This window comes from Centrocercus urophasianus, unplaced genomic scaffold, assembly GCF_019232065.1.
Source record: "Centrocercus urophasianus isolate 14NV4802_14NV808 unplaced genomic scaffold, USGS_Curo_1.0 seq_22, whole genome shotgun sequence".
Taxonomy (NCBI): Eukaryota; Metazoa; Chordata; class Aves; order Galliformes; family Phasianidae; genus Centrocercus; species Centrocercus urophasianus.
The window spans coordinates 14,514,865-14,526,583 of NW_024884778.1; the positions used below are offsets into that span (position 1 = coordinate 14,514,865).

An 11,719-nucleotide genomic window follows, 5' to 3' on the forward strand; every position below is an offset into this window, starting at 1 on the left:
ATTCAGATATTCCTTATGATTCTAGTGAGGAGCTATTGCCTGCCAGAGCTTGCTTTACTACAGAGCTGCTGTGCTTTCTGAAGCAGTGGAAGTCTCCCAATTAGAAATGCTGAGAATACTGAGGGCATGATACAGCAAAAACTAGAAGCTTTCCGGGTCAGGATTCAGTGAAGCAGCAAGGGATAATAGGACCTTAACTTTTTTTTTTTTTTTTAATTATTCATTTTTATCCCAAAAATCTGGCTCTGGTAGATGAATATTTTTTCCTGTTATAATCAGCCTGTCCTCACAGAAGGGCTGTTCTCCTGTCAGCAGGCCTGCACAGCCCTGCGTGTGCCATCGTCCTTTGTCCACTGCTTTGTGTGCGCTCTGCTGGATGAGTTCATGTTCTGCCTCGTAATTGAGAACCTCAGCCCATCTCATGCTAATGCAGTGTATGAAAAATGCTTTATTGAAAAGAAATGGGATTGGAGCTGTTATGCTAACATTCAAAACAACAACAGGGAAGCTTAGATGCTGCTGTTTTGAATGTCTGTGAAGTTGACGACACCGCTCCGTTTCCGTGCGTGCCTCAGAATAAATGGGTGGGATACGTGCCACCAGCACAGCTGCTGCCGTTGCCTTGAGCTAGGGTTTTAAACAGGCTGCACTCCTATTTTACGCTCTTATTGTGGCAGATCGGAAATATTTTTAGCTTTGCTATTGAGCGCTGTGCTTTCCAGGGATGCAAGTTGGGCTGGGCGCAGGCACAGCTGGGCCGGGCCTCGGCGCTCCTCAGTCCTGCACATGCTCTCACCTCGGACTTTAAATAATTTCAAGGGAACTTTCAGGATTTTTTAGCAGACGGAGGGAGAGGGAACTGAGGCACATGGGAACAGCTTGACGCTGAAAAAAAAAAATAGTAATAATCTGGATGTCAGGAAACTGCTGTGCTCGGAAGGCAGCCATTGGCAAAGCCCGCTGCGCCCGGTGCAGGAGCTCCTGAGGAGGGCCCCGATCTCCTCCTGAAGCGGAGGGCAGGCCGCGCGGAGCACCGCTGTGTGTAATTAAGTCTCCAGGCTTTAATTATGCCAGCGCAGCGCTCGGTAAAACCCGTCCCGGGCTGCCGCCAAGCACCTGCCTGCCGCCGGGCTCCGGGCCGGCTGCGGCGGGCACCGCTGTCGCGGCCCGGCAGCGCCCGGCGGCCCCGAGGCGGCCCGCGTTCCCCGGACGACCGCCCTCAGCGCGTGCGCGCGGGACGCCGGGGGGGGCGCGAGCCGCTTCGGGAGCGCGAGCCGCGTCGGGAGCGCGCCATTCCCCCTCCCGCCGCGCGCCTTTCCCGCCCGCCCCGCGAGCGGCCGCCGAGGGGAGCGGGCGAGGGCGGGGCGCCGAGGGGCGGCTATGGTGGCAGCGCGGAGCTGCGCGCCCGAGACTCCGGCCCGGCCATGTGGTGCCTGCACTGCAGCTCCGAGAGGACCCAGTCGCTGCTGGAGCTGGAGCTCGACAGCTGGTAAGCCGCGCGGCGGGGCCCCGCTCGGCGGAGCGCCGTCCCGTCACACAAAGGGCTCCGCTCGCCGCCCGGCCTCCTCCTCCTCCTCCTCCTCGGAACGGGGGAAGCGGGCCGGCTCCGAGTCGGTGCGGCGCAGAGGCATCACTCTGCCCGCAGCCGACCGAACGCCGCTCGGCGCGGAGCTGCCCGCAGCTTTCAGAGCCGCGCCTCGCTGCGTGCCGCCGGCTGGGCGCGCTTCTGGCCGCTAACTGCGCTCGGTCCGAGTCGTCGCGCGGCTGTCACCTCGTGCTGTCGAGCTGCGCCGGGACCCACAGTCGTGCGGGGCGGGCGCGGGGCTCGAAGGGCTGCACTGAGGGCAGGGCGAGCGATTGGAGTCGGGGCTCGTCGCATTAACGCGCGCCTCTTCGTATTGCTGCTGCTCACCGAGTAACGTGTCAAAACTACAAAACGAAGTACGAATCGGCGTCTGGACGCCGCGCTCAGACGTCCGTCTGGGTTTTGGGTGGTCTGCGCCGAGCCGGGAGTTGGACGTGGTGATCCTCGTGGGTCGCTTCCGACTCGGGATGTTGAAGGATCCCAAGAAATGAACTTGATGACTGATGGACTGTTACGGAGATCCACAACTGAAGGAGAGATAGGCCGTGTCTTAAATGGGGTGTGTGCTTGTGCGGAGAAACACAGAGAAGGAAGTGACCAGATTCGGTGTAACTGCTTGTGACTTTCTACAGTGTCTGTCCTGTAAAAGAAAGGAAAAGGGCTTTTTGGGGGAAGAAAGATGTTTGATAATACAGTTTAAAGTCATGCATTTGAGTCTGTTTTTATCCTTAAGGAACAGAATAAAGTTGAGCTGGTAAGCTTCCTCTGTGCAGTTGGCAATATTTGCATAAAGCACATTCTATTTGCATGGCTTGCTCATAACACAATTCCTAAACGTTCCCTCAGTTACATATTGCCCATATTCACACAGTGATATTTTGCCATTCAGTCATTGTTTCAGTGTTTTTTTTTCCTACGTTTGCACATTGCTATATAGGCACTTCCTTTCAGTTAAACTTGATTATTCTGCCTGATGTGTTGAAAGAGGAATTGCTGAGCACTTAGTTTGGGTGGTTGTGTTTAACTGTTTCTGTTCGTGTGACAGATACCCGTGTATTATCAGAATTCATGATATCTCTATAGTGCTTTCGGGGAAGTCAAGCCCTGCTGAGTAAAACGACCCATTTCTCATTTTGCATCTACTTTTGTATCAGGTTTGCTTTGTTGTTGTGTTCTCCTGTTCTAGTTCTGAAATTGCAGCTATTAGGGGTAGTGCCTCATAGTATTCTATTGTCTTTTTGCAGTTTGCTAATATAGTTGTTAGTTAAATAGATGGCCTAGTCCATGTTGAGGTTTCATGTGGGAAGTCAGCTAGCATCTCCCCCCCCCCCCCCATTTCAACTAATTCGATGTGGTCAAAGATACCCATTTTAGTACGTGAAATGGAACTAACCAGGGAAAGTTAGAGCACTCACTATATCAGTTGCTTTTAGTTGTTTCTTCACCCCTTCAGGTGCTCTCCTGACACACTTAAAACCAATTTGCAATTTCTATCCTTTAAATACTCGTAATTCAATACTTTGAATATAGGTAAGGAAGCTCAAAGTGTTTGGTTTTACACACACATACCAAGCAGAACAGTAACTGGTTTGTTGCTCTGCTTAGAAGTGTGTATGGGTAGGTTGCTAGGAGCCCAGGCAGTGAGCTCTGGCTCCTTGCTGGAGGAGGTGTGTTTGCTGGCACTGGGCAGGGTGCTTCTTTTGAGACCTGGGACGTGGTTTCTCCTCAAGGAAGAATTGGACGGCCTTACGTATTGCTTCTCACCTTACGTGTTGCAAAATTGCAGAATTAAAATTTGCTGAGGAGAGATGTGTTCACGTTTGTATGGCTGTAGAAAAGTATTCCTCCAAGTATTTAGCATCGTGAGAATAGTCTTCCGTAAACTTCCAGGTTGGAATTGTTTCATACCTGTGGGAATCTGGAGCTTAGCTGCTAGGATTTCGGGTGCAACAACAACTTCAAGACGGAGCTTTTTTTTATATTGATCGTGTTTTCTTCTGGGTATAAAGATGGCAATTCAGGGATCAAACTTTCTGAACAGAGAGGGAGATACTGTAATTACATAGTTGATTTTGAATGCTTAATTATTTATCCTTGAAAACTCCATTTGCCCTGAACAGCAAGAAGTAGTAGCTGTGGATGACAAAGGCTCGCCATTGGTGGCTGCAGGGTGTCATCCTGCACCCAAGCCAGCAGTGTTCTGGCTGTGGCATTTAATATTTCCTCGCTTATTTCACCCGTGCTTCTTGATTTTAACACCCCTCCAATGTGAACATCAGGCATCTAGCAGACCACTGGGAAATGTGTGCTAGAAGTGAGTTGCTGCTTTACTAGTGAAACGAGTCCTCTTGCATAGCATGTGGTGTTCCACCTGGTATTCAAGATACTGTATTGCCCTAACTTGATAGCTTCAGCTGTGCTTCTCTCAGCGAGTAACACAGTATTTAGCCTGCTCTCAGGGTGTCTGTATTTTGGAATTATTAATGTCATAGAGCTGTCCCTGAGTTTATCCACCATGCTTCCATAGGATTCAGACTAATGTACCTTTTGTTGTGAACCCACACAGCTCCCAGTTTATGCTCAGGTCAGTTCTGACAGATGCAGAGGAATGGTTCAAGCTACACAGTAGCTATTCTTGTGTTCAAAAAAGTATGGAGCAGCAGAATATGATGAGAAAAAAAAGGTAGTTGCTTTGAGCATCATGATATGTGGATGTAGAATAACTGGGCTGTGCCTCTTCATTACAAGGGTTCGTTACCATTTAGGAAGGATTCAGTAAGGATGCAACTTTCTTAATGTTTCAACATTCATGAGGTTATTTTTTTTTATCAGAATCAATTGGAATTTTATCGTTAATTTCAGAGCTGGGCCTATTTTAATCACAGTAGCTGTCAATCAATTGTAGCTTTTTATGTTTATTTAATAACAGAACTGCAGGAGGTCTCGGAAACTGTCCTCAAGATGGAGCCCCGATTGCCCTAGTTGTTACATTAAATGTATGAGGATGTGCCCTTAGCCTGCATATTGTCTGATCAGCAGAACACTCGAGTGTATGAGCAGGGTGTGAGGGGAGGCGTGTTAGTGCAGTGTTTGGTAAGTGCTTTGTTTAGTTTTCATTTATATTTAAGCAGAGTACAGGCGCAAGCCAAATTCGCATTCCCTATTTCACTTCTGTTTTTCTGTTGTCTAACAAGACTGTTGCATTGCAAGAACAGAATCAAGCCTCTTCAGTTCATTTTTTTTAGCATCTTGTATGTTGCTATTTTACACCAATATTTATGTAAATATGGACTTTGTTTAATTTATGCATCTTTATTTTCTAGAAAATACCAACCGTGGGCTTTTGGTCACACTTAGTAACCAAAAGCATTTTAGTTACATGAATACAGACCTTCTTGCATCGTGCAGGAATTGAATTTTCTTTTGGGTAAGGACAATTGTAATTAGGGTACAGACAGAGATTGCAAGTGTGCTGCGCTGCTGTGATTTGACTCCAGGTTTCCAGAGAAGAACAGATGCTGCTTTAATCCACTGTAGCACAAAGCCCCAGTATTACGTTAAAGAGGGCTGCAAATTTAGCTAAATAAATCTTCTTTTCCTTCTTTACCCTAGACAAAGGCATTTTCATAAAATTATCGTGAATAATCTTAAATTATAATATTTTAAATTGCAATTAATAAAAATAAAGTAAAAAAAAAAAGCAAAGTTTTGGCATGAAAAAAATAATCAAACTATTTTATCTTTGTGGGAGAAGAGGAATATTGAAATGATGGCTCTGGGAGCCTTTAATTCAGGAAATTGATGTAGTATATCTGGTAATCAGATTCTTTCAGTAGTTCAGTGTCATTTGAGTTGAACTTGTGCTTAAAAACAAAGGACTCAATTCCCTCTTGCTTTGTGTTGTACGAACAGAATCAAAATGCAACATTTCTGACTTGGTTTCCATTCATGTAGTGACTGCATACAGGGGAGGAGCACAGGCAAAGAATCGAAAGTCTGTCAATCCTGTTTTGAGGGTCTCTGTCCTTTGGTCCAAAAAAATTCAGTTTCCCCTTAGAGATCTTACAGATTAATGAGGATGGATGTGTCAGGAGTTGAAATGCTGCGGTAAGAGCTGAGAAAAAGAAAACTTCCTTCTGTTTGTTGATACGTATATGTGATCCCTCAGGCCATCCTTATGACCTGACGTGGATACAAACCCAATGTATATTTGTCACAGGGTGTATTTGCTGCTATTCCTACATCTGTACTACACAAAGCTCACAGTTTTACTTTCATTTATTTTTCACTCCCAACCTTCAGACCAGACTTGATCTCAGATCACGTGGAGAGTTAAATAGAGCAGTGGCCATAAGTGCTGAAGCTCAGACATCTGTATGTTGGGCTGCACATAACTTGAGTTTAGCCTGTTCTTTGTAGTGTAGCCTACAGCCGTAACGATCATAGCTGTGATCCTGTCAGCTCCGTGAGTCGAGACGGCAGACTGTGTCAGCACTTGCACAGAACTCTGTGGACAAATCTTTAGGGAGGAACGGGCCGTTGAGTTGGAAGCCCCCCAGCCTTTAAAGGTAACACCAAAGTGAGTGTTTCCCCTCTGCTTTTGGGAGGTTGTGTTGAGGAAGTCATCATTCAAACGAGGTGGACAGCAGCGTTCCTGATCCAGCTGCTGTTCTGAGAGCTCTAACAGTTCTGACAGGGCAGGCCTGCGTGAACTTTTTGGTTGTGTTTCTATTTAATTATAGCTTTTCTCTCTGCGCTCTCAACTGGGAATAAAAATTATCTTTATTGTTCTTGCGTGGTTCTGCTTTATTGTAATGTGTGGGTAAACAGCTGCTTTGTTTCCATTATAGAGGTGTCTGGGGTGATTCACATGCTTTGAAGTTAACGACGTTTCACAGGGTGTTGAACGTTAGATAATGTTCTCAGCTGTTCTTAGATTCTCAAAAGGCAGTTCGTTATTGCTGTTCATATATTCTTTATTTTGTGAAAATTGTTTAGGAGATAATCGGTGCTGTGAAGTATTGATTAGGCTGCTTTCAAGAAGGAGATGGTTCTAATGCTTCAAGTTGGGGAGGGTGAGACTTTGTAGTGAGGATTCCTGTTAGTGCCAGTGGGCAGTGCCTGTGAGACAGAGAGAGGGTTGCCCAGTATTTATTGGAGATTGGCTCAAATGGTAACAAACTTGCAGTTTTGGACTTTCATTCTTAAAACTTAACTGAATCAAAAACATCTCAGTCAGCCTGGAAGAACAGTAGTAGAGTTTTCCTGGGCTGCCATAGTTCAACATGTTGCACGAGATCTTTTCTGACAGTCTTGACATTTTCTAAATCAGTTTTGGCAAATAGCTTGTTGTAAACATTTGACTTTTGATTCACCAAAAGGTGACCTTGTTTTCAGGAACTGGGCTTCTGCCCTCATCCTAAAGACCATTTTCTGTTGAGGAAAGATCTGTGGATTAAGTCATGGAACATAGACTGTAAATTCTAAGAATAATCCAGGTTCTGTGCTTCAGACCTTACATTCTTTTGTGGTTGAGCAGCCTTACATGCCCAGCTAAGGCACGTCGTATCAGCAGAAGGCAGTGTGGATTCCTGATGCTCGCAGAAGTCTGAGCTGCAGAGCTGCTGTGGGTGTGAGTGTGCTGCATCTGAACAAAGCTGCTGCTCGCTGCCTTGTGGCCAGGCAGCTCCACTCCAGTGCTGTGTGTGTACAGCTCTGTATTTCAGTATTGATTCAAGATAACAAATAGAACATAAAGAAGATTTTAAAATATAACAGTGGGTAGGCTTTGTAGCACAACGTTCTTATAGAAAGCTTTGAAATAGCACCAATAGGTTCCCAAGACCCGTGTTAACTGTGATCAGTGATATGGGTCGGAAGTCCTACTGAAAGGCTACATTTAGTTCCTCGCTAACAGAAAACAAACTGTAAGATATGTGAGCTCAGCATAATGGAGAGGAAATGTAAAAGGAAGGAAGTTTATGAATGAGAAAAAGCATGTTAGCTTTTCAACTGATTAGGGACTGACTGTAGGTAATCTTCTGATGTCTCATTTGTCCTCAGAGTTAAGATCCACATGTAGTACGACTCTGTGTCTGAGTGTGTCTGCAAGTACCTTCTGTCTTGGACACATTGCCTTGAATCTGAGTAATACCTAAAACAGTTTATTTTCTGCTAAACTCTGTGCCTCAAACAAAAGATCTCTTACCGTTTTGTTTCCCTGAACATTAAGTTTTGTATGCCTTAATTTAAACTAGAGTGTGTTGCACAGGATAAAAATCTCACACTTATGAGCCTATGATTAAAGACTGGTTTGCAGTGGTTCTCTTCCAGTAAGTGACTACGCAGACTTCTTCCATGCGTGCAGAATGCTCAGGACTGGTCCCTGCTCCCACTGGCGTTGGAGCAAAACTCTGAACTTCACTGAAAGCGGGAAGAAGGCTTCTGTTCTGTCAGTGGTTTTTTCTCCTAGTTAGTGTGAGGTTCTCATTCCTGTATGCATTTGTGTGTGTTGAAATTACACTGTTTTCCCTTAGAGAAAACCAGTGAAGGCTTTTTGTCTTTTCTTGCTTGTTTTCATTTGTTTCAGTCCCAACACAAGGTAACTGGCAGCCAAGGCAGGGTTTAAGCAGTGTTTAAAATTGAGTGACGGCATTGAGTGTATTAGATTCAGATTGTGAAAGGTTCTTTTTTCTTTTCTGATCTGGCTGTTAGCAATCCATACTGATTTTGGATTTGGATTGGCTTTTGTAACTGCATTGCTCTTGCAACTCATCAGGTCTATCTGGTACTCAAAGAAGTCAAACAACCACTGAAAGTTGTGTATACTGTACTTTATTTGTAATCATTTCAACTAGGAAAGGGATAAAACTTGAAAATTGGTCAAATAATAGACTTTATCAAATACGTTAGATCTAAAATGATATGATTTTGTTCCAGGTATGAAATCTAAATGCCTGAAACTTCTTACTACTGTGAGAACAGGATTTCCTTAAGGCTGTTCAAATTAATTCACATGTGTGATAAACACAGTCCACAAGAGATGAAAGTATATTGTTATCCACCAAGACCTGAACGGGCAGAGCAAACTAGTAGGTAGTTTCTTACAGAACTTCATTGCCTGCAAGATGATTTCTCAGCAGTGTCACTCAGCATCACCTCTGGCTGCCTTGACACAACAGCTGAAGCCACAGCAGAGGTGAAATACGACGATAGCTGGGATACGATGCCAAGGATTTTTGCATTATATCAAATGCTGCTTCAGCTGTGCATGCAAATGATTTTTTTTTTTTTTCTCAGATGCAGAAACTAAATCTTCCTATTTAAAATTAGCATTGAATAAAGGTCATGTCATGGTGTTATAAATGGTAGAATGTTTTAATATCTCGCAATCTTAAATACGTGTCATGTAGCATATGTCTGGTAAATAAGAGGATTCGAGGTGCTGAATGTTATATCTGAACAGATAATTAATAGTTGAGGTTATATACTTGCACTGAGTTACTGTACAGATTTATAACACTTCTGATTGTGTGAGTTCACTTAAGAGGAACAGGGCACAGTCTGTAATGGTAGTAGAGACCTTCACAGATGCTGTTAATGTGGGGTGGTGCAGTTAAACTTGAGAAATTTAGCTCTAGTTCACTTAAAAAAGGTAAACATCCTTCTGAAGAATGTTCTGATATGAGCGTGTTTTATGTTGGCATGCAGAGAGGAGCTGACCTTAAAAACAAACCTCTAAAAATTGGGCTGATCATTTTGAGAACTCTTTTAGCCACAAGCCTCACTTTGTTCTGTAGCCTTATTTCAATGTTATTTTGTCCACTTTATAAAAACAGTTTGAAGTACAGAATATGGTCACTGCTAAATGAGCGTATGTCGAGTGATGGTTATCGCAGGTAAGCAGAGAATGATGTACTTTCTTTACCTGAGATAGAAGGTAACTTCTGTAAGCAAGCTGTGCTTAAGTTCTGTTGATGCTTCCAGTCTCTTTTGTTACTTTCCAGCTGCTAAATAATGAAAATAAAGCACAGCTTTGCTTTTAGCAGGGAAGCTTCATCAGGCATTGAATGGGTGCTGTGGGAGGGTTGCTTTTTTGTTGATTTTAACCCTTATGTAGCAGAAACTTGTCTGCTAGGCAACGCACTGCCCTGACTGACATAGACAAAGGTGATACGTGAGGCATTTAACCTTGCTTCTTCTCCTTGGAAGCTGAAGATAATCTCAAGTAAGCTCTTCTCAAATAAACATTCTTAGTTCTTAAATCTATTATAAAGGTTGTTCCCTTAAATAAAGTAGGGTAGATTTCTGTTTGGTTCTCTTTTGAACTTGCTTGTGTGCATCTCTGCTTCAGAAGAAAGAGTGCATTAATTCCTAATTTCTGCTCCAGAGAAGAGAACATGATCTGTCATCTTCCCCTGCTCTCTGCTGTTGTTAGCAGCACGTAAGGTTGTGGGTCAGAGAGCCTTAAAAATAAGGATTGTTTTTTAAATGCCTTTCATGAGTTTATTCAGTGGGAATTAAAGTTCAGTAGTGTCCAAGCGAACAGATGGTGGGGATTTCTCTAAGTTTGAATCCAGGGCTTGGACTGGAAAGCAAATGGAAGTTTGCAAGGCACATAGTGGTGTTTTGTCTGCGGATCTGGTCAGGCTGTCAATGGTCCTCAAACTGTGTTTTAACTGGCTGCTGTTGGCAGTCTGTTACACAGAACGTTACAGAGCAAAGTGGTTGGCTTATTAGTTGTTAGTGTTCGCTTCTGAGAACATGCAAATTTTGTCTGGATTTTTCTTGCAATGATATATAACTTCAGTAAGATGAATTACCTGGGACATTACTTTGATGTACATTCAAAGGTTTCATTTGTTTTTAACAAAAACAGCTGAATTGGTGAGAGTGCATTCTAAGTAAAACAAGTTGGTCGATATTTCTTTCCTGGATCAAAGCTTTCGTCAATGCCTGTGAATACTGCTGTCCATCATAATGGCTTTGAACTTTTGACAGTGTATGTTTGAAGGTGGATTGGTTTGTTAATGTTATTGCGTTTATTGGATTTAGGGATTTGTGTAAGTTCTTCATAAAATTGACTTTTGTGTACTAGAGGAATACAAAACAGAAATGGGAAGAACTAGATTCTCATCTGTTCCAAATTGTACTGATAATATACTTCTGTTCAGATGTTCTCACCCCATTGGGGAATATTGGATCGTGGAAGAGGGAAGAAAAGAAAAATCTTATAAAACTAGCTTGTGTGAACTACATATGGCTAGTTGTGCGTTTTAAGAGGTTACATTCAGGACTTTTTGCAAAGAGTAATTTGGGATAATGCAATGCATACATTAGAGCCTTAATTAAGTACACCTCCGAGTTGATAGTGGAAAGCACCACAGGTACAGAAATGCAAGCCAGCTTTGAAGCCGTGGGGTGCACCCTTGTGTCAAATGAATCATTGTACTCAGATTGGGTTGCCTACGGAGAGTCATAGTTTGTGTGCTGTGTTTTGTTTCTCATTGCAGTTTTATATTAGGTCTTTGTTGTAAAGACGAAGTTTTATGCAAGAAATTAACTATCATACAGATTTGTTTGTATGTGGAATGCCTGGGTTTGACCTAAACGTTGTTGCCATTTAAATGTAAGGGTTTTTTTCAGCATTCATGATGGAAATGTGTGGTCAGACCAGCTGCTCTAGCAGCTGCCATTGAGCTGCTCTCTGTTACACAGTTCCACAGGCGACTTTTGGTCTGCATTCTTTGAGCAAGGTAGAGAATTTGGATCGGTTTCAAGTGGGTATTTATAATTAGGAGTTATGATCCGAGTTTGACTTTTTAACCTCCAAGTTTTAAAAAGAGATAGTTGGTGTAAAACAGATGTGTAAGCACTTCTTTCTTCCTGAGCATTGGGCCTATTTATATAGGACATGTGTTTTTGAACAGAAAAGGAGATTCACTGGGTGTTGTATTTATGAAATGAACTTTTCATGTCTATGGTCTTTTTGTTTTGCATTTAAATCCATCCCATGGATAGCATGTTTGAGTCCCTAGGTATTTCAATACTTCAATTGTAGCCACCTTGGTAAAATTTCAGGACAGTCATTGTTTGGATCAGAAGAAAGGAAAAAAAAAAAAAAAAAAAAAAAAA

At 43.3% G+C, this 11,719-nt stretch overlaps 1 protein-coding gene across 5 annotated transcripts in view; it reads left to right on the forward strand.

The window, feature by feature from the left end:
• The window catches only part of IQSEC1 (IQ motif and Sec7 domain ArfGEF 1), a 174,562-nt gene that overhangs the window by 108,507 nt on the left and 54,336 nt on the right, over positions 1–11,719 (forward strand). For 2 of the 5 annotated variants that reach the window (XM_042823204.1, XM_042823208.1), the window contains exon 1: positions 1,387–1,489. The exons of the other annotated variants lie outside the window; for them this stretch is intronic. In XM_042823204.1, coding sequence (XP_042679138.1) covers positions 1,425–1,489 — 65 coding nt within the window. In that variant the 5' untranslated portion in view covers positions 1,387–1,424. Of the gene's footprint in view, positions 1–1,386; positions 1,490–11,719 lie in introns of those variants that run through there. 5 annotated transcript variants of the gene reach the window in all.